This window comes from Oncorhynchus kisutch, linkage group LG8 (genome assembly GCF_002021735.2).
Source record: "Oncorhynchus kisutch isolate 150728-3 linkage group LG8, Okis_V2, whole genome shotgun sequence".
Lineage (NCBI taxonomy): Eukaryota > Metazoa > Chordata > Actinopteri > Salmoniformes > Salmonidae > Oncorhynchus > Oncorhynchus kisutch.
In genome coordinates this window covers 32,020,409-32,043,480 of record NC_034181.2, presented here as the reverse complement: position 1 = coordinate 32,043,480, position 23,072 = coordinate 32,020,409, and the positions used below count along the sequence as shown (strand labels likewise).

Sequence of the window (23,072 nt, the reverse complement as noted above, 5' to 3'; positions counted from 1 at the left end):
TTGCCCCCCCCCCCCCACACTGCTGCTACTCTCAGTTATTATCTATGCATAGTCACTTTAATAACTCTACCTACATGTATATATTACCTCAATTACCTTGACACATTGACTCTGTTCCGGTACCCCCTGTTTATAGCCCCAACATTGTTATTTACTGCTGCTCTTTAAATATTTGTTAGTTTCATCTCTTACTTTTTTGGGGGGTATTTTCTTAAAACTGAATTGTTGGTTAATGGTTTGTATAAATAAGCATTTCACTGTAAAGTCTACACCTGTTGTATTCAGGGCCTGTGACAAATAAAATTTTATTTGATTTTAAAATTTGATTTGAGTGGTTTGGAAGGAATCCGTGTAGCTAACTGCAAGCATTGCAAAGCCATTATTAGCCTGCTATTCAGTGGAGTAGCTGTGTGGTCCAAAGTCTAAGATTAAGGGTTTCTTTTCCTAGTTTAAAATGATAAACGTTCAAAATTGGCCATGCTGTCAATGAAGCACAATTTGTGCCGCGCTCAAAACAGCTGTTAACTGCTAAATCTGACTTTAGTGAGTTCATGACAATTGGGAACTCGGGAAAAATGAGCTACGACTGGGAAAGTATGTTTTAAACTTTCACTGAACTCGGAATTGTAAATTTGGAACTCTGGCCTCTTTCTATAGCTACGACCTGAAGATCACTGACATTATCATGATTCAACCTTTTTTTCAGAGTTCCCAGTTGTCTTGAAAGCACCATAATCCAGAGAATGCCAGACTTTGATGACAAAATCTGATGATAAAATTTGCCAACGAAGGACTGCCGCGCCACCTTCCTGTTCAAGTGGGCACAGCACAACAAGGTGAGTCCAAAAATGTCTAGTTTGCTTCTGCATAAATTATGTAATATGCCAGGAAGATATGTATACTGTAGCTAAGAAAGTAATAATTGTATGTTGAGTAGTAAACTGTTAGTAGCCAATGTGCCTCACCCTAATAATTTGGTCTATTTTCACCTCTTAATTTCGCCTACTGTTCTGACTTGGTGGTGCACATGTAGCCTATAACCTGTTTTTGAGAAATGTAGTCTTTGAATATTGTAAGAGCTTTCATTGTCTGCTTATATGCCCCCTTTATTTATCCTACAGTTCTGACTTGGTGTACAGGGAGAACACTGTAAGAACGGCCCGTGTTCTGAATTCTGTTGCTGTACATTTCAAAAGTGCTGAACAAATAGTTATATTGACTACGTCCGTCCTAGCTCGCTCATTAACATCTTAATCGAAATTATGGATTGTCTCTTATCCGCTTGTCGTCCCCTTATGCCATAGTTTGTACATCTCAATTGTCAGTAGAAACCACATTTGTTGGAGCAAGTCAGCCATATCAGCTATGTTTTTTAAAGGCAGTAAATGAGGCTGAATGAACTGTTTCGCTCCCAGACAAGGCTCCGCTGATAGCCAGGTGTAGCAGTGGTAATGTGTTGGGACTGCTGTTGGGACTCTGCTGTTGGGACAGCTTTATGTAGGCCCTAACAGTTTGTGGGCAATGTTTTTCACTGTTATAGTGCAAATAATTTAATGTTTAGTGTTGTGTTGTGTAATGGATTTGCTGGCATGCATCCCAAATAAAAATGTTTTTGCCCCACCAAGATTTCCATGCTAAAATCGCCAGTGCAGTCTTTAAAACGAAAACACATTGTAGAAAACTAGAAAAAGACCTAGATATAGTATAGGCTGTTTTTAGCCTTCAGCCTTTATATAAACATATGAATTCATTTATATACAATTTTCTGCCCATATGAACAAATGCATATGCAATATTTATATTCATACATGACTTAAATGAAAAGCAGTAAGCATAAACATTGCTTCACATCCTTTAATAACAGACTCATAAACACAATCACGCAATTGGCTACAGCTCGCTTCACAGCTTCCCAGGGAAATTCAAGGCATTGTATGCCTCACGCGGACAAAAGAGTAGTGGAAGGAGTTCGCTTCTGCTGCACTGTTCTCTTTAAAATACAACACGTTGCGGCAGTGCTTTGCTCAAAAGGGGACACTCCCTGATAGATGGTAGGGTAGCAGGCCCCTCACCCCTCCCTCCCGATCCACAACCCCCTGGGGTCCACACATGGCCTCGCTCCACTAAACTCCCCTCCCCCTAGAAGCGTGCTTTTTGGATGGGACCAGTATAAATCCCAGATTAATCTAAATCCGCACCATCAGATGTATTTTGTACATTCGGATTTCACCCCATTCCCTTGTACACACTTGTGTCTAGACCCCCCGACCCCCTCCTCATCACTTTCCCCAATCTATGTCACATGTACATAGTGGCTGATGTCAGAGACTTATCAGTATGATGCTTTGAATCATATGTTCTAGGGAGTGCATTCAGAAACGTCCACCAACCAGTACATGAGAGCCAAGGCCTTGGACTCTTTGCCATTACATAAGCGTCCACGTAAACAAGGAATGTAAAGACATTGGTAATTAAGGGTGGAAAGGGATGAAGAGAGACAGAAATGGCGAGAGGCAGATAGCGAATTGAATGAGAGGATTTCTCTAGAGGCACATTTTATATGATTTACAGTACATAACTTCACTATATTGATTTACCATTGTAATAGAAATGTATGAAGTGAATTACTTGGGTAGCTAGGAGAGCAATGTAGGTGTAAGAGGAGAGAAACCAATAAAATGTTATGAGCATAGCAAATGCACTGTGCAGTATTATACTTACGCAGCAGACAGAGGGCAACAGCAGTGGTGACACCCAGAAGCCACAGCCTCTCCAATCCCATCGCCGTCCCTCACACTGCTTTACATATCTCCCAACCTGAAAACACAGAAACACACACATTCAAATCAAACCTCTGACATAAAGTAACACACAGCCTTTAATACTGTACAAGGACATTCCCACTGCATCTGGGCATCAGACAAGACCAAGGTAATCCTCCAAGTTAACATCAACCCTAAAGTATTTCATAATCCCTACTTCAAACTGTATTCCAGTCTGTTGACGGCTTGATAACTGACTGTATTCTGTAAAAAGTCTTTGCTCACTGCAAAATTGGATGTCTGATTTGTGATTTGGATTTGGATTAAGGGAAACGTGCTTATTCAAACTAGCTTTGGGAGTGAAAATACATTGATGTGTATGTGTGTGTATGAGTTTGTGTGTATCACCATTAGACAGACCTGTGGGTGTCCCTGTCACTGATATGGTCAAAAAGATGAACCTTCTGCCTGTGATTTGCCCAGCTCATACTGTAGGTCTTGTCTCAAGCTAACTGGGCTAACAGCTTTAGACAGGTGACACATGCAAGAGGAAAACATCAGGGACATCTCTGTTTATCTCATCATCCCAACCCCAGTCTAATGGTCAATGCACTTTCAATTCATATTTACTCTTGTGTTTCATTATATATAAAAAATATAAAAAACCTTTACAGTATTCGAGAAGAGAACGCTGTAAATTCCATGAATGTCATTTCTATCTCTGACATTGTGCATTATTGCACCGACCCACTGAATGTGAACCGGATATTACTGTAACCAGACTGCTCAATAATTCACTTCCTAGAAAGAAGAATGGATGGGGCCTGACAATACAAAGGGTCAATAAAGCTCTGAAAACTGAATCTGTGTTGCACTGTCTGGCCCATGATGTGTTAAGATAGCAGCATACAGCTTAAAATCATCTACAGTTTAAGCTTTCACCTTTCCTCCACACACACATATACACTGTATCCTCCCGCACACGCAATTCAGAGTCACTAATACCAGCTTATCACTAGTGTAAGTTAATTACACTAATAGAAGGAGGCCATTTTTAGAAAGCTAGGAAGTGTAATAGCAACAGATATGCCAACTCAACTCACGTGACACAGTTGGTTTCATAGTAGTAACCTGACATAGTAAACAGATCTGGGAAGAATAGGTTAGGGATATTGTTATCCTCTGCACTTGTCTGATAAGGGTATGGGACTCAGCGGGACTCTTTAGTCCTGATGGGAATTAGCCATGGCATCTGTCCTGAGTTGGTTAAATCAGTGTGATATTTATCACTGATTTGGGGGCAAGGCAACAATGATGTTATTATATGAGAGTAGCAGAAATGGCAACATGGCCATGGGCTATGTCACAACCAAAACAAAAGTCTCTCCTCTCTGAATGGAAAAGGAGCAACAGAAATTGTTTCACAGGGATACATGATACCTATAACTTGCTATGACAGGACAGAGATGGAAGGAATAATGATGTCCTCTCGTTCCTGCCTTACGCCTGAAATGCCAAATTAAATCGAACATTGCCCATCCCATTCAGTTTTTTTCCCCAACTGCACTTGCTATTGTGTCATCATCCCTACAAAGTGACAGAAACACACGATTACTTGTCACTGGAGCTGATTGCACAGCACTGCATCATTCTCTGAGGTATAAGTAGTCTTCCGAGGTAACAGTTTTCATCATTCAGCCACATGGCATCCAATGGAGCACCCAGCCAACCAATCCCCTCTCATGTCATGTTAATGCTATTGAGGGAAACGTTTAACTGCTAAAATGTTTATTTTGGATAGCTCTTTATACATGCTTATCACCTATAGGTACTTATATCACCTGTCAAATTCTTTAGAGTTTCTCCAGCCTTATAGTTGGTGCTTTGACAGGGCAGTTGAGAGGGGAGAGCCAGACTACAGACCCTGCAGAGAGAGCCTGTAGGGTTCCAGGTCTATAGGTGTAGACAGAAGAGACAGAGGACAGAACCCACCACTATTCTGTGGCTACAGGTATGACCTGTTTCCCAGGGCAGGAAGTCTTTTAATTTAAATACAAACAGAGGAGGCCTACAAGTTTATCTCAAGATGCCACATCATACATAGTAATGAGGGGTTGCATAGGTCACTGATAGTATGTTGAATGACAGTGCTTGGAGATGCACAGTACACAAAGCATCATATCAATGTGCCTTTAATCTCATAATGGAAAAGCAAATTGAGTGCCTTCAGAATGATTATCTCTCTATCTTCAAACGAATGAGAGGACTCAGTGTTCTTTCTAAAAGCATATTGTCAAGAGAAATCATTGCAATTATGGGAGCTGCTCAAGGAGGGTTCTGATTTTGCTTCTTCAATGAAAAAGTTGCTGGTTGCATACAAATACACCAAGTCAATTATTATGAATTATTGGATTATGTTAATATTGCCCAACAGTCATTTAAGTTTCTTTGCCTAAAACCTGGCTTTAGTTTACAGGGTTGGGAGTGGTAGCTAAGCCCCTCTTATACAGTCCTGAACAGCAGACAAATGCAGCTCTGCCAGGATCAACTGTACATGGAGCAGATGCGGGTTAGGAAGTGAGGGGAGCTGAGCCTGAGGGTATCTGAGGGGAACACGGAGACGTTACATAAGTGTCTAAGTCACACAAAAGAAGCCATTGAGGGAGATCCGGACCGTTCTGTCATACTGAGTAAGACTGTTCTGTCAGTACACAACCGATACACAACCTCAGACACTCAAATAGTCTGGGCCTTTTCTCCCATAAGTCTGGCAATCAATGCAGTAGACTAATGGACACTTACACAGAAGACATTTTACTTTGAAATGACAGTGTAAAGACTTTCAAACCTGTTAAAGCTGCAATATGTAACTTTTTGGACGACCCGTGACATGTGAGTTAGAGACCTGTCATTCCCATTGAAAGCAAGTTTAAGAAGTGGTAGATCTGTTCTATATGCTCCCGTTCTTAAGTTCAAACAGCTGAAAATACAACATTTTTGGTTATGGAAAATATTTGTCCGAGCAGTTTAAATGGTATAAAGATTCTCTACACAATGACTGCTTGTTTTGCCACTTAAACTGAAAATAGGCCAACCAGGAAATGCGATTTCTGCATATTGCACCTTTAAGAATAGTCGCATCTCTTACTGGGCTTCAATGAGACAAATGACTTTGGACTGCACCCTTGTGAACACCTAGTCTAATCCAGTACTGCTGCTCCCAACCTTAATAGTGTAATCGAATTAGAAATCAAAGATAAAGGGCATCCGTCAGCAACACGCTGTCCTGTATATGCTTTTACAAACAGTTGGTGAATTTGTATTATTAAGCACTGCTTGCCATAGCAGAGTGACAGCCATTGATCTCACTGACAAATGTACCATACCAAACCTTCCATCCATCCCCTGTGAGAGAGCCATCCTACATAAATCCATAATCTATCAAGACTGTTGTCTTCTCCTCAGTAAACAGTTGTCAGCAAATACTGTTCCATAACCTGACAGATTGTTCTGTTTACAGGGATGCTTGCCATTTTGATGGCATTATAAATAACATGGATGGTTTATCCCATCTAAATGTGGCACAGCGTGCATGGTACACACTTACAGTAGCGGTAAGGGAGCAAATGACGGACAGGGCTGGGCTGGATCTCACAGGTAGGATGCAGCACAGTTCGAAGAGCCCTGCATTAAGAGGGAAAGAGGTGAAAACATGGAGGAAAATGATCCCCCCCAGGCCAGGCCAGGCCAGTAGTAAAGTAGAAAGCCCACTGAGAGTAAACCCCACCACCCCCAAAAAAGTTTTGCCGAATTTGCACCCAGACAAAACCGCAAATGTGTACATCAAACTCATAACAATAGAACACGACACTATCCATCTGACTAACTCTCTACGTTCACACACTTGGTAATACATACTAAGAAAATCCTATCGGCCTAGCGGCCAAGGCCCATCTGTGATGTTGGTGATAGAGACGGACCTGATAAGCAGCTGTATTACTTTCTTAGTAATCCTGGTTAATCCTGCTTGGGCCATGGCCTCAGAACAGACCTGCTGGGTTTGATGGGGGAACTGAGGGCCCTATTGCACGTGCAAAGAAAGAACACACCTACTAGTAAATCATAAAACAAATATAGAATTCATCCACTGCACATCCCACCAGATTACTTCATAAAAGGAAAGGGTTAAGGCCAACAATCAACATTTTACTGACCGAATTAGCGAGAATAGAGACCAAACTCTTCTTTCAAGGTGTAATTTAGTGTAGTGGGGGGGAGAAGAGATGGATACGTCTGTCATCATTGAGACCCATTATTAATAATAATGATAATAATTTGGTTGGTGCTTATATTTGTGTGTATTGTACTGTACGCATGTGTGAATTTGATTTTTTGCTGTTGTTCATATCCCAACTCCCTCTGATACAGCCTCTACATCTTGTGTACTGACATTCTCCATTAATTCAACCAGCCCTTTAGAGTAGTTTGCCCCACCCCATGACCTCTGGTTCCCATACAAACCTTAATTTAGGGTCAACCACTGCATTGATGTGAAATGAAGTGTCTCAAGGCATAGATAGCTGATTGCTGCACCTGAGCTAGAATACTTCACACGCAATAACCACATTGGCCTTGTTAGAAGAAGGAGAGAGACAAAAGTGAGGTGCTGCCCAAATGTCTTGGTCGATTGAAAGAAAGCTAAAATAACACTAAAGAACCCATTTAGTTCTGGAGGTTAATTTATACCACACCAAGTCAACTCTTACCATCCACGACTGAGAAACACATTCAGAGTTTCCAACAACACTGCAGATGTGTTGGCCATGTCTATACAATGGTGCCTTTTACACTGCATTCAGCTGAATATGTCTTTATTTGCTCCCTTTTTCTAATCTCCTTTAGGTTTTCCCTCAAAACTCTAAGCGGTTTTGTATCAAATCCGTGCAAGAAACAAAAACTTGCTTTATTACACCTCGATGCTAAATAATAACGTTCCGTTTTGCAACTAAAACAGAGTTTCTATTGGACAAATTCTGTTTGGTTCCATTTTAATAAACGTTTTTCAACAGAATCGGTGGAATAAATACAACCCTGATCACCCGTACACACAGTTCACTCTCACAGCAGCCACATAGAGCATCATCACTTTGCTCATTGTATAATTCCTTCTCGCATCTATCTGCTTTTCTTGCTCTCACCTTTTGTCTTTGCTTGTGGACTTCAGTGCACAACACAACAGCTGTCTGTGACCAGGTGTAAAAACCTCTCTGAGCCAAACCTTCAAACCATAACCGCTAATCACTACACAGCCTACATCGTTGTCACCATATTAATGTTATAGTCAACAAACTAGAACAAATGCGTTAGTAAACCCACAATCCAATATGTGTGTACAATCACACAGTACAGTGTACAGCAAGCAGTTACACCAGGCACCGGTGGCAATGAATTAATAAAACACTTACCTTGACTTGGAAGAGTTGCTGTGTTGGATATCTTTAGCCAGCTAGCTAACATTAAGTAGCATTCCTCTCTGTTTGAGTCAGCTTGTTGAGTAGGCTAAATTAGCTGCATTAGCTACATAAGTGAAAGGTAAACTAAGAAGCTAAAATACAACAAAATATAGTTAGCTCTCTCTGCTGCTTCTCCTTAATTTTTTAATAAATCTTTTTTTTTTCAAAACTGTTCAACCATTGTCCTTTCTCTCTTTGAGTCACATACTCACAACATTTTATGCACTGCAATGCTAGCTAGCTGTAGCTTATGCTTTCAGTACTGGATTAATTCTCGGATCCTTTCATTGGATGGACAACATGTTAGTTCATACTGTAAGAGCTCTGATAGGTTGTAGGACGTCCTCCGGAAGTTGTCATAATTTCTTGTATTGAAGTCAATGTACCCATTGGAGGATGGAAAATAGCTGTCCTCTGGCTACACCATTGTGCTACCCTAGAGGGTGCTGTTGATGCTACTGTGGAACTTCATTGCTAAACTGTGTTTTAATCAGATATTTTTTGACGTGAATATATTCAGTACAGTTATATCTAAAAAGGATAACTTTTTTTATGTTTCACTATTTTTATTTTTATGAAATTCACTGAAGAGGATGGTCCTCCCCTTCCTACTCTGAGGAGCCTCCACTGTGCAGAACATAGAACCACAGAGTCCGGTAAATCACTAAGGCCCATGGATGAACTAAGCTTTACAGTTGGACTTTGGTCACCTGAGTAAGCAATTAAAATCTACAAAATCAGCAATAAAAAACATCACTCTGATACAATGGACACTTTACTATATCATGAAAAAAGTGCCATGGTAGATAACTGAACTATTTAGCATCAATGATGCCCGTGTGTCATGACTCATGAATTGCCACAGTCCAAGTGAGGATATCCAGTATAAGTAATTCATAAACATATCAAACAGAAGAACTGAACGACACAATACATGGTCTTTCAGAATGAAGTTAGTCTCAATAACCAAGTGTGGATTGAACTGGTGACTCATTATGGAGTAGTGTAAGCAAATATGCATCATATTCTGTTGGGTTTTTGCCTGTATCCATAGTGGGGGATGGGAGGGTTTAGTAGCAGATGCTGTTTTCATTGATCAGTTTTCAAACGTAAAGAAAAATATAAGATGTGGCATCAAGGCTGATATCTGAATGCAGTAAATAATTAAAGAATAGGAATAACATCATATATCAGAAAAAAAATCTGAAAGTCATTGTTATTTTAGAGTAACTACATGATTTGTTTACAAGGATGGTCTCCATATCAGGCAACAACAAAAACAGGTGCCTCTATTGTCTGACATGGACTGATTGGAAAGGGACCCAACCTGAATACAAAATGACCATTCTGCTGTGATTGAACAGTGTTCTCAGTATGCATTCATTTAATGCATTAATTAATCTTAATTTCACCAAAGACTATGAATAATCTAGCTTGTTCCAAATGTACACTTAAAAGCTAACGCAAGCTACATAAATCACACCTCAACCTGTAATCATAAAGCAACATGTCTCGAGCAAAATGGTCAACAAGAACGGACGTCAACACAATGCACTTCAGGGAATATTCTGCTTGTCAAACTGTTTTAACGGTAGGTCGAATAGGCTACTTGAGACAAAAGTATAAAGCTACAACGGAATCTTTGTCTAGACTAAGAAAAAGCGTAAGGAAATGTGTGTTTGTGAAAAAAAGTAGATTCTATAATAAGTGAATGTACATTTGCAATAAAAGTGGACCACATGTGTAAATCACATAAACTGTTATTCACATGTAGGATGTGGCGGAGTCGATTTACCTTGCTTGAGGTACTTCTCTGAGTTGACCAGAATACAATCAATCCATCGGGTCCTTTGCTTTTTTCAGCAGTTGACGTATTTAGGCTTTCATTGGTTATTCTAAAGTTTGATACGTTTGACTTAAAAATGCAGGTGTTCGCATATTTTATAACAGCGTGAAACTGTCTTTCACGAGCCCCTGATAGGTGCTGACTCAACAAGAGTGAAGATAGGAAGAACTCAGTTTAGATGTAGCTGTAGCAGTATTTCATTCTATTCTAAGTCATTAAATCCAATATAACGACAGAGAAAAACTTAAGGAGTGCCTAGATTGGTTTATAATCATTTGAATGTTCCCGAGCATATTTCAAATGTTTCTCCTTCTTGCAGCTTTGTCCAAAGTTATCCAAAGTGTAGTAAAAAGGACCAGTAGAAAAAAACTATCTGAATCCATTAAGCGCATTTATTTAAGTAATGCGTTGCTCAAAAAAATCCCCAAATGATGTGCACCTCTCAGTTCCACCCTACAATGACGGAGAATGTGTACGAGTATAGTCGTCTATTCATGCACTACGTTCCTCGCGGTTTCTTTCCTTCCTCGTATCTCCCTCCTCCTCCCTAAGATATGCACTCAGTTTAAGCGCTCCAGACAAAAGCGCTTTTCCGTGGGAGAGGACGTTTTGGAGACCCTGACAAAAGACACATGCTATACAACGGGACACGTCCATAAACAATGACAATGTAATTGTCATACATTTTTAATAAGGGTCCAAGTTGTATCCAAAATGCCTTGCTTCTGTTCTTCTCATGTCTCTTTCCGTGACGCAATGATCAATAACGCCTTTATTACAAGGGGAAATACTTTGCCCCACAAAGTTACAACAAAATGCCTTCACAACATCACTTTTTTATCAATATGTGTGGGATAGTTTTCCTATAGGAATAGATGTCCCTCCAACAACTTTTTAAAAAATGGTTTGGGGTCTGAGGTCGTTGGGGTAAACTGCTCCTAGAGACCCTCACTTAGTGGTAATCTCATCCCAAACACTTCTACCCAAATACAGAATAGCCTGATGAGGTTACTTTAATGAAGACAGAAAATCTATAAAATATTAATATCTAAGGAACACACTAGAATGTGTCAAAGTTAACTGTGTGAAAATATTAGTGGTAACGCCCTACCTGCTTGATTTAGGCATAACTTCATCTACTCCACCAGTACCATCATTCACCCAAATATGTCAAATAATTGCTCTCAAACAAACACAGATCTTACATTTTCGAAACATTTGGTTCAGACAACATCAATGGTTGTCTGTAGAATATTGGGTTTGTTTTTTCCCCACTGAGAAAACTTTGGAACACCACATGAGGGCGTGAGTTGACACAAAAGTGAAGATGGTTGTTTATGATAGCCTTTATTTGAGCTGGTGCACAACCACAATTGCCTTTCTTTTCAACATATGGATACACTCCTGACGTCATTGCCAGTGGCAATGCCTCTCAAACTTAGTCAGTAGATATCTATACCAGACACTTTGAGCTCTGTATTGTTGCGTGACTACTTTTCCCTCTTGACTCTCACAGGCCTAGCAGCACACCATATGGAGATCAAAGGATTGGCATTAATCACATAAGATACTCCTACCAGCAAACCCTACAGGAAAGCACAAGTGACATTTCAACAGAAAAACAGTCAACTTTCAAGTTTAGCCATAATGTCTCAAACTCATGGTTCTGTTTATGGTTACAGTGATCAGGTATAGGACTAACAGTTGGACAATAAATTCAACTCATGCCTCCCTCACAGCACAGCTAAGTATTTTATCAGCATAGAAATGACATCCTTCTCTTTTATATGTTGGAGAGAAAAAAAGCATCCTAGAAACACATTCCCAATTGATCCGTCAACTAAAAAACATGTTCTTTGTTAGAAACAATAACACAACCATATCTAAACTAAATATAGTAATCAATCATAATGAACTATGGTGGTAATTCAATCAAAGAACAAAAAGTTAAGACATTCTATGATTAACAAAAACATCAAAGGACATCTGCTTTAGGACTAGATCCCTGTCTGATTACTGTATTTAACAACACTATATAAAAATAACACATGACACTCAGTTAGGAGTGGCTCAGTCATCAAAATCTGGTATATCATCATAGGAGTAACCACGGTAGCCCTTTGATGCATAGTAAGCTATCCGCAGGTGATAGAATCCAGGAAGGAAAACCAGGATTCCAATGATGAGAACAGGCACAGTCCGGTCAGCATGCTGAAACGAATGAAGACAGAAAATCTATAAAATATTCATATCTAAGGAACACACTAGAATGTGTCAAAGTTAACTGTGTGAAAATATATTTGTTGTGAAACATGACAAGAATGTACAAATAGACTTAATTGTCATACTCACTGTGACTTCAAAGTATCCTGCCAATAGGAGGGCTCCAATGGTGATCAACAGAGATCCAATCAAGAAGAGGCCAGTGGCCAGTGCAATGGCTTTGTATGGGACCTTGGGTGGGCTCTTTTTGAACTGTGGGGGGATAAACATTACTTAATAACAACATACTACAGAATATCAAACATTTTGTCATTTGTGTTTCACCAAACCATCCCAAAAGCTTTTTCCAATACTGATATTACAACATAATTTCATATACAGGGTTGATTGATGCAATAACGATATTGGACTATGTCTATAGTTACATAATGATGATGATAGATTCCCATAATTGCCATGGGCAGTTCATTTCAAACGGCCTATAGATTCCAGATATCCATTCCAGCCCATACCAGGCCCATTCTAGCACACTCAAGCCCTTACCTGCAGGTCAATGTAGCCGTCATCATCACTGGCTAATTTGGAGTACCTGACCTTAGTGTTGGGTATTCCATGTGTTACACTGTTGCGAGCTGTCATCTTTGCTTTAAATTACATGAAAGAAAAGTATCACTCTTGCTTAAAAATGTTGCATTGTTCTGTTACATTGGCAGCCGATTATATCATTTCATATTGAGAAATGCTACACTGATGGCGCCCGCCTTGTCAGCTACAATGTTGTTTCTCTCGATAATTAGTCTACTGTAACCTACGTTGGAACCAAGTGTAAATAGAAAGAAGGGTACCGCCGATTCAGATAAGAAGTTAAAAAGAGAGGTAGCCTAATTCTGTAGAAATCAAAACGATGTTTGGTAGTCCACCTAGCTTCTCATGCTGAAGTGACCTCTTCCGTTGTTTCGTCTGTACAACGCCTGCGCAATGCGCGTTTCTTTTCTCCAGATAAGAGATGTGTATTCATTACGGAAATCGTTTAACGTTTAAGAACCAAACGATGCAAAACAGAGCAAAATGAAAATTTATATTAGACAAATACCATTTGCTTTCGTATGAGAAACGTTTTGCATCAGAATGGGCAAGATGAATACATCCCAGGTCCCTAAAGTGTATTGGAAGAAACCTACCCCTAAGGGGCGATGCCGTATCACAGCTGAAAAACAATTTGGTACCGCTCAAGTGAATCACAAAAATGTAGGCTATATAGGCTATAGTATATAGGCTATCGTGGTCCTGATGTTATTTCATGTGCATTTAATAACTTGAGCGTGTGAGTTCCTCTTTGTCAAAGAATATTTAGAAAACTGATGGAAATCCCTTGGATTACGTTAAGTAACATTTCCCTTCTCTGAGTCAGTTTGATCCTCCTGATGTAATGGAGGTGATGGAGATAATCGTCAACTTAAAGATATCAGCAGCAGGTCATGATGAGGTTGGTTACTCATTGGTGAAATCAGTGTCTTCCTCGTAATATCTTCACCAAATCTATGCAAACTGGTATTGTTCCTTAAGATTTGAAAATTGCCAAAGTTATCCCCCTTTATAAATCTGGGGATCCAAGATATTTTACAAATTATTACCCAATTTCTGTACAAGAAAAATTGGTGTGTTGAAACATTTAAATCAACACTGTATTCTATATGAGCACCAATATGGTTTCCGTAAAAACTACTGCAACTTGTGAATAAAATCTTTAGTCGTTAATTAACAACAATGAATACGCTCTTGGCATCTTTTTAGATTTATCCAAAGAGTTTGACATGGTTGATCATGAAATATTACTTTCTAAATTGAATTATTACGTTTTTCATGATTATACATTTAATTGGTTATATAGTTATGTTCATGATAGAGAACAATGTGTTTATGCAAATAACTGTGTATCTACCAGGGCCAAGATATCATGTTGTGTACCACAGGGTTATAATTGGGCCTTTGTTATTCCTAATCTATATCAATGACCTTGCTGCTGTGTCTTCTACCGTACTTCACATTCTCTTTGCTGAGGATACCAATTTGATTTTATCAATTTTGATTCACTAATTAATGAAGCAAACTCGGGTAAGGCCACATTTTCCGAATGGTTCCAGATGAACAAATTATCTTTAAATGTTACAAAAATTCAACTTTATTTTATTCACTAGTAAGAATAAGAAATTGTTTTTTTTTTTTGTTTTTTTAAAGAGCCCGAATTTCAATTGGTGGGAATGAAACGGAACAAGTCACATCCACTAGATTCCTCAGAGTTCAAATTAATGAAAAGTTATCCTGGAAAGATCATATTACATTTGTCTGTAGCAAAGTGATGAAATCGGCTGGTATCATCAGAAAGATTAGTGGATTGGTTCATCAGGCTTGTGTCCTAACTCTATACTATGGCTTAATTGACCCATATCTAATTTATTATAATATTGTCTGGGCCAGTACATATGCCTCGTACCTACACAAATTACTCATCATACAAAATACATTTGAAAGACTAGCCACCTCCTCTAATTACCTGGCTACATCTGCACCTTTGTTTAAGAAACTTGTCTATTTACAACATTAATGTACGCCAATTATGCACTTTCATCTACAAATACTCATATCTCCCAGACAGTTTACCTAAACCCTTCAATGTATTCTTCCAGATTAATTCTGAAATCCATCTATATAACACAAGACACTGTGATAACCTTTACCCTCCCTACTGCCACACCTCACATAGTCATTTCTCTATCAGATACAGAGGTACCATACTCTGGAATTCTTATCTTCACATTGCCAAAACCTCATCATCCCTCAATAACTTCAAGCGAAGACTGGGGGTCAGCTTTATGAACCAAACTATCCAATAATCCCCTCCATGTAGCCTCACTCTCTCTCTCACACACACACACACACACACACACACACACACACACACACACACACACACACACACACACACACACACACACACACACACACACACACACACACACACACACACACACACACACAAATATGTTTTTTCTTGTTTTCCTGTTTACTGGGTAAAGTATGTACAATTATAATTAATATGCTTTGTTTAACTGATTGAAGACATTTTTTTAAACTTATATTTGTGGTGTGGTTTTCATATAAGTACCTTTGGGCTTCTAACCTCACCTGCACACCGTTTTTTAATTTTTTTTTTATCTGTACTGTTTTGTCTTTTACTTCTTTTCTTTGTTGCGAATAAATAAATAAATAAAAAATTCAAAATAAACTAGGCTATAGGCTACCTGGCATTCTTCTCGGCAGAAGATGCTAGCTTACTTGCTTGGAGACACTTACTTACAATGTCATTATCTGTCTTTTCATAAAATCAATAGATCTATCACATGTAGGTTTACATAATGTGATACTGTCAGTGATGTTATTAGTTAGTTAGTGCTGAAATATTCACTACATTGTGATTTAGTATTGGTTTTGGTTTACAGCTTTCTCTACATCGTCTTCCCAAGCATTATTTAACTTATAACCTTCACCTTGAGGTAGCTGTCAGATCATACATGATTCCACATGTTCTCAGTATAGTGCATAGTCATGACAAATTTATTTTGTATGCACACAGATGCAGATATCTTCATTTGATGATCCTGTTGTTGCAGGAATTTTTCTGCATGGCAGAAAAGCAAACTTGCAGTGCATTCAAGGTTTAAAAGGCTTCTAAGGGACGGTACGTTATTTATAATGACGGATACCTGGAGAAAATATTACCTCTCTGAAGTGAAAATGGATGGCCCTCCCTTCAGCAAAATATATATCTTTACATGCCATTTAACCTCACTCCTAGGACAGACCAGAGCCTTAGATATGCAGTTTTAGAAACTGTTCTTTGTTTTGTAAGCATTACATGGCAAAGTAGCCAGAAGGTTGTGGATAATACAGACCACTGCGGACAACAGTAGGGGTGAAACGATCTCAATTATAATAAAAGCACTACATGAAACTATGATCTTATTTACAGAACCAGTTACAACTGAAGCATCTGATCATCAATGAATTTGAGAAAAAGCCATTTCTTTAAAAAAAAACTCTAGTAACTCCCCATCCCGGGTCCGGGAGCGTAATAATCGACTGACACTAATTAGCATAACGCAACGGACATAAATATTCCTAGAAAATATTCCTATTCATGAAAATCACAAGTGAAATATATTAAGACACAGCTTAGCCTTTTCTTAATCACCCTGTCATCTCAGATTTAAAAAATATGCTTTACAGCCAAAGCTAGACAAGCATTTGTGTAAGTTTATCAATAGCCTAGCATAGCATTTTGTCCAGCTAGCAGCAGGTAATCGTTTACCTTTGATGAGCTTCGGATGTTTTCACTCACGAGACTCCCAGTTAGATAGCCAATGTTCCTTTTTTCCAAAAATATTATTTTTGTAGGCGAAATAGATCTGTTTGTTCTTCACGTTTGGCTGAGAAATCGCCTGGAAATTGCAGTCACCAAAACGCTCCATAATATCGACAGAAACATGGCAAACGTTGTTTATAATCAATCCTCAAGGTGATTTTCAAATATCTATTCGATAATATATCCACCGGGACAATTGGTTTTTCAGTAGGACCGATTGGAATAATGGCTACCTCTGTATTTTACACGAGAATCACTCTGAGAGCCATCAGGTGACCACTTGCGCAATGTAGCCGCTTACGGGTATTCTTCAACATAAATGCGTAAAACTGTGTCACAATGCTGTAGACACCTTGGGGAATACGAAGTAATCTGGTTGATAGCCCATTCACTGCTCAATAGGGATGCATTGGAACGCAGAGCTTTCAAAAGATGAGTCACTTCCGGATTGGATTTTTCTCAGGCTTTCTCCTGCAATATCAGTTCTGTTATACTCACAGACAATATTTTTACATTTTTGGAAACTTTAGAGTGTTTTCTATCCTAAGCTGTCAATTATATGCATATTCTAGTATCTTGTCCTGACAAAATATCCCGTTTACTACGGGAACGTTATTTTTCCAAAAATGAAAATACTGCCCCTTAGTCACAATCACAGCAGGCGCATATCATCAGGTAGGGTGAAACTATAATTTTCTAATTTATCCTATTTTATTCCATGATATTGTTGTAACAAAATAGGTTTGTGTCGACAGTGAATAGGGCATGGGAATATAAATTAACAAACTAGGCATGTTTCTAAAAGTGAATTCAAAAGGCACTGTATAGCCTAATAAGGCATTTTTTCATTTCATGATTATTTAATTCTAAGTCATATTTTTTTACATTTCATTTTATGTAGTCTAAATGTGAAATGTATAGGCATGTTGTTGAAGTGCTGTTGTTACATGCTGAGTGTTCCTTCCAGCCTTCTAGCATGTCACAAATGCTTCACAATTGATTTCTTAAATGACAAGCTATAGCCTTGAAATAAGAATAATATAGCCTAAATAATTAACGTCCGTTCCTTCTTAGGCTACCTGGCTTGCTCCTGACTGATTTGGAGTTAGTATGTTGTTGAATCGCCTGTTTAAATGTTGAATATCAATTGATAACAGTGGAGTGTATTCATGATGCCAAGGGAAGCCAGGCTTCCCCAAAAAATGGACCAATAAAATATTGAATTTTAATTTATTTTATTTTAAAAATAATTGAACATTCCTCTCTGTGTTTCATCATTTCCCTTGAATTCGCAAGAGTCTAAATGTTTTTCACAGGAGAATCCGAGCGAGCAAAACAGCGCCCCTCTGTCTCTCTACGTGTAGGCCGTCTATCTGATGCTGTCTGGTCGAAACGAGTATCACATTGTTGCTGCCTGTAGCATTGAAGACAAGGGAAGCCAGCTTGGCGTCCCTCCTATCAAATCCCATCGAGAGCATATGATGTCATTGACAGAAAAACTTGATTTGTTTCATCTCCTTCTGTTGTTGTCCTCCGGTGGTATGGACTTCTCCATACTGGCCAATGATTATAAGGCGATTCAATATAAGTTAAATTCAATATGTAGTTAGATGTAGAAGCCTAATGTTAACTAGCTAACGATGCCCATGAACAGAAGTTAGGCTAACGAGCAAGCGTTTTAGCCAGGTAAAAAAAATATTAGCGTGTACTGTATGACAAAGTGATAGACCGTTTCGTCAACATGAAAGAGGAGGATGGCATTGGTGTTTCTCTACAAGTAGGGTGAGTCAACATGTTTTTCTACTCGCATGAACGCGCACGCACACACACACGCACACATGCACACAGAAATCAGAAGTATGGGCACCCACATATTTAGCTTAAGTTGATTGGACTCAATTGTTTTTGGTATCTTTTAGTTGTCACTGTATTAGACTAATTAGAGTTGATTTGATGATGTTGAAATGTTGAAGTTGAAATGGTGCTGGAATAGTGGAGGCAGCTCTTGTTTTCTTTGCGACTTGTGGTAACTCTCTGTGGTTCAAAATCAATAATTGTTTAGTGGTCCAAGAATGTCAGCTTCCCTAGTGATTTTATCCACGCACCGTAACTGATTGATAGTGACAGAATCACACATTACTTCCCAAGCATAGTCAATGTTTTCTCTCCTCAGGTATAGAAGGTTGTAGCGCAGCCTCTGAATGCCATACAGACAAACCCATATGATATCCCATATGTATCGGAGTCACATCTTTCCCTGGAATTTTACAGTTTGTTTCTAGCACAAAGCATTGCGGACTAAAGCGTTGTTATTAGATCGCTTTATATAATCAGGCCCATAAAAAATATATGTCTAAAATCCCTATGCTTTTAGACATTTTCTTTATCAAAGACCACAATACTTTCACATACTCCTCAATTTCAGCCCTGTTTTTAACTTAACACTTTACTAAACCATTCACTGACACTGAGATATTTAAGGAGTGCATGGTGACTGAAGGAATTGGCAGACAAAATATGTGGATAGTAGACTATAATTTTGTCTGTCAAATGTATTTCTCTTTTTCTTGAATAGGAAGAAATAGGTTCCAACACAAAGCCCCTCTTGATCTTCGTAGGCTAAATTACAATTAAAATGAAGACATTTTAAATGAAGACATCTCAAATTGGCCTACTTTCAGCACCTGCGCTGTCCATCTCTGTGGCTGCCAAATTCATAGTAAATGATGTAAACATGGCTTATTGTGAGGTCAATAACTCTGGTAATTAGCTTCCTTATGGGCAAAGAAAACAATTGTTTTATATTACAGCAGTAACAAGCTTACCTCCGGTCATCTTCACTCTCTCCCTCTCAAACTGAACAGGACATCAGTAGGCCTGGTCCACACCACAGATAAAGCATTTTTTGGACACAATATTTTGTTGTTATTATAAGAAGCCCCTGAAGTTGTTATAAGAAACCCCTGAAGTGACACTGGTACACAGCACAGCCAGGGCAGGCCAGGGCTTACGATTGGGAAAGCCTACCACTGCAGTGTATAATGCAATGTAGCCTAGTTATATATACACCATCCCAGCAGCACAAAAACTCGGGAAGGAAGTACATTTTCTTAGAAATATTACTTTGCCCTGCGCTTCTCCGAACGTGGTCTTCGTGTTGGCCTATAGTATAGTATAAGCTATGGATCATTTGATTGAGACCACTCTAGGCGCACTTGATATTGTGCTCCCAGCAGAGAATCAGGAATGAGAGGCTGCAATGGGCACACATCGAGATATAACAAGCAACTAATTCTCAAACACTGAGCAATATGACTTTTAATCGATTACAAATTACATGGCCCTCCCCTGGACTTAATAAAAAAGTACTAAACCCTCCCTCTGACTGAAATGTAAAAAGCTTAACCCTCCACTGTTTTCCACTGGGTAACAATTGTGTAGATTTTGACTTCTCCCTAAAGTTTGTAATTTTCACTTTGAATTTTCAAACTTGATTTGCCCTAACAAAAATTGTATCAACCCCTACACAAATGTTTCATTAATTATAATCCACATAATAATTTTCATTTCCTTTTGTTGCAAGATTATTTTCCTGCCGTAGCCAACTGGCTCAAATTAAGATCCTAGATCTATATGAAAGAAAGTCAAATCAACAGATGGTAACTGTATTATAACCTCCAGCTACTGCATCTGTCACTTCCTGTTGTTTGTGCGAATAAAATTAAGAAGCTCTGTTGAAATAACAATCAAAACTGTGCAGGGATCACCTCCCACCCCTACTCAAACACACACACGCACGCACACACACACACACACACACACACACACACACACACACACACACACACACACACACACACACACACACACACACACACACACACACACACACACACACACACACACACACACACACACACACACACACACACACACACACACATACACACACACACACAAGCCATCAGTTGCAGCTCAAAAGTCTTTGTCAATAAACATGAAATGGTGCACATTGTCATAGTAATCCATGTTAGACATTCATTTTCACACGATGACAACATGTCAGATTGAATTGGCAATTACTGTTATCTGAAATTGTTATCTAATATGGTTATATCACATCCTTTGCCCTGAGGCTTGTACTCAGATATGGATTGATGTGCTTAAATATACTGTTTCTCTTATTCGGGGCAGTGTCTCCTTTCTCTAAGATATAATTTTTTAATCTCTGTATATTTCTCCCATATACTGTATTTGTCTCTAACTTATCTTGCTTTCAGTCAATTAGACAAATACAAACCCCATCTCTCATCTTTGTGTCCAGTGCATTTTGAAGTGGCATGTTTGAATATTTGTTAATGTTTTATGTACTGGACATGGTTTTACGGCTTCGTTTCCATCGCAGTATCCTTATACACATACTTACTGAGGTACATTCCATGTGCACCATTCACTCCCATGCTGTATGTCTGTTCTCATCAAATTGCCTCAGAATATGAGCCCTCTAGTCAATTTATTAACTGTGATACGATAAGTTGACTTTTTCAATTAATGGTGATATTGAGTCAACAAAACAATTAAAGAACATCACTTCCCAGAATATGTTGTCGTTGTTTACCTAGGCTGTGTCTCAGACAGTGTTTAACAGACTAGAAATGATTTGATTATCTATTCGGTGTCTGTGCAATAAGAGATGTGACTGATCGCTCTGCACAGGTCAATAAAGTAGATACACTTGGTGTTGTCTGAGAAGAGAAAACAGGGCAGAGGCAGACAAAGTCTACTCAGGTTACCTGATTATTCAAACACACAAAGAATAACAATACTGCACGACTTTTACACTGATAAATAATTGATGTCGTTGCAGATGATAGAGGGAAATTGTCTTCCTTCCTTTAAAAATACTATATTATTCCACATTGCCCCTCTGGTCCTGGGAAAATTGGACCATCAACACATAGACAAACTAGAGAGCCCCGTTTAGGAAGGGGTGTCTGATAGCATCCTCACAGTACAGCCCTCCAGCTAGCTAGCGGGGAAACAGTGATATGAGCGCTTTGCCAGGGTCACACACAGCGTTCATGGAGTAAATGCTCAGATTATGAATTATCTTACGGCTAAATGTGAGTCAAACAGGGAAGATTTCATTTAAATATCTGAGGACTCATTCCACCGCTACTGTGATAGACTCATCAGAGTTGCTTTGTATGAAATAAATGAATCTCTTCTCTGGCAAGTTATTAGAATCTTGAGACAACACATATCCACCTGGACACACACATATGACACGTACATGCTGCTATTTGTGTTGTCATCACACTTTTGAAGTGAAAAACAATACAATCTTATTCCTTGATATTCTAAATGTTGTATTTTATAATGCAGTACAGCATATACAGTACAGTGCCTTCAGAAAGAATTCACACCCCTAGACTTTTTCCACATTTTGTTCTGTTACAGCCTGAGTTCCACCCGATCTACACACAATACCCCACAAGGTCAAAGGGGAATTTCGTTTTTAGAAATGTTTACAAATTAATATAGAATGTAAAGCTGAAATGCCTTGAGTATTCAACCCTTTTGTTATGGCAAGCCTAAATACGTTCAGGAGTAAAGATGTGCTTAACAATTCACATAATAAGTTGCATGGACTCACTTTTTTTTATGATTACCCCATCTCTGTTCCCCACACATACAATTATCTGTAATGTCCCTCAGTCGAGTAGTGAATTTCAAGCACAGATTCAACCACAAAGACCAGTGCGGTTTTCCAATGCCTCACAAAGAAGGGCACGTATTGGTAGATGGGTAAAAAAAAAAACAGACACTGAATATCCCTTTGAGCATGGTGAAGTTATTAATTACACTTTGGATGGTGTACCAATACACCCAGTCACTCCAGAGGGGAAGGAAACCACTCAGGGATTTCCCCATGAGGCCAATGGGGATTTAAAAAAAGTTTACAGAGTTTAATTAATGGCTTAACAACATTGTAGTTACTCCACAATACTAACCTAAATGACAAATATTCCAAAACATGCATCCTGCTTTCAATAATGCACTAAAGTAATACTACAAAAACAATGTGGAAAATATATCAACTTTTTGTCCTGAATACAAAGCATTATGTTTGCGACAAATCCAACACAACAACACTGAGTACCACTATTCATATTTTCAAGCATGTTGGTGGCTGCACCATGTTATTGATATGTTTGTTATCGGCAAGGACTAGGGAGTTTTTGGTGGGATAAAAAGAAACAGAACAGAGCTAAGCACAGGAAAAATCCTAGATGAAAACCTGG

General features: G+C 38.8%; 2 protein-coding genes across 2 annotated transcripts in view; both read right to left on the bottom strand.

Moving 5' to 3' along the window:
* The window catches only part of LOC109894898 (protein turtle homolog A-like), a 39,625-nt gene extending 29,036 nt beyond the window's left edge, over positions 1 to 10,589 (bottom strand). Inside the window, exons 1-2 of the mRNA XM_031830145.1 lie at positions 10,071 to 10,589; positions 2,722 to 2,817 (exon numbers count right to left, since the gene is read on the bottom strand). Coding sequence (XP_031686005.1) covers positions 2,722 to 2,782 — 61 coding nt within the window. The 5' untranslated portion in view covers positions 2,783 to 2,817; positions 10,071 to 10,589. The remainder of the gene's footprint in view (positions 1 to 2,721; positions 2,818 to 10,070) is intronic.
* An 860-nt stretch (positions 10,590 to 11,449) lies between these two features.
* On the bottom strand, positions 11,450 to 13,484 carry LOC109895854 (transmembrane protein 230). Its single transcript, XM_020489896.2, has 3 exons — positions 12,888 to 13,484; positions 12,474 to 12,596; positions 11,450 to 12,332 (listed from the first exon to the last, which is right to left on the bottom strand). The coding sequence occupies exons 1-3, from the start codon at positions 12,981 to 12,983 to the stop codon at positions 12,192 to 12,194; spliced, it is 360 nt and encodes a 119-aa protein (XP_020345485.1). The 5' UTR covers positions 12,984 to 13,484; the 3' UTR covers positions 11,450 to 12,191.
* Positions 13,485 to 23,072: the final 9,588 nt, after the last annotated feature.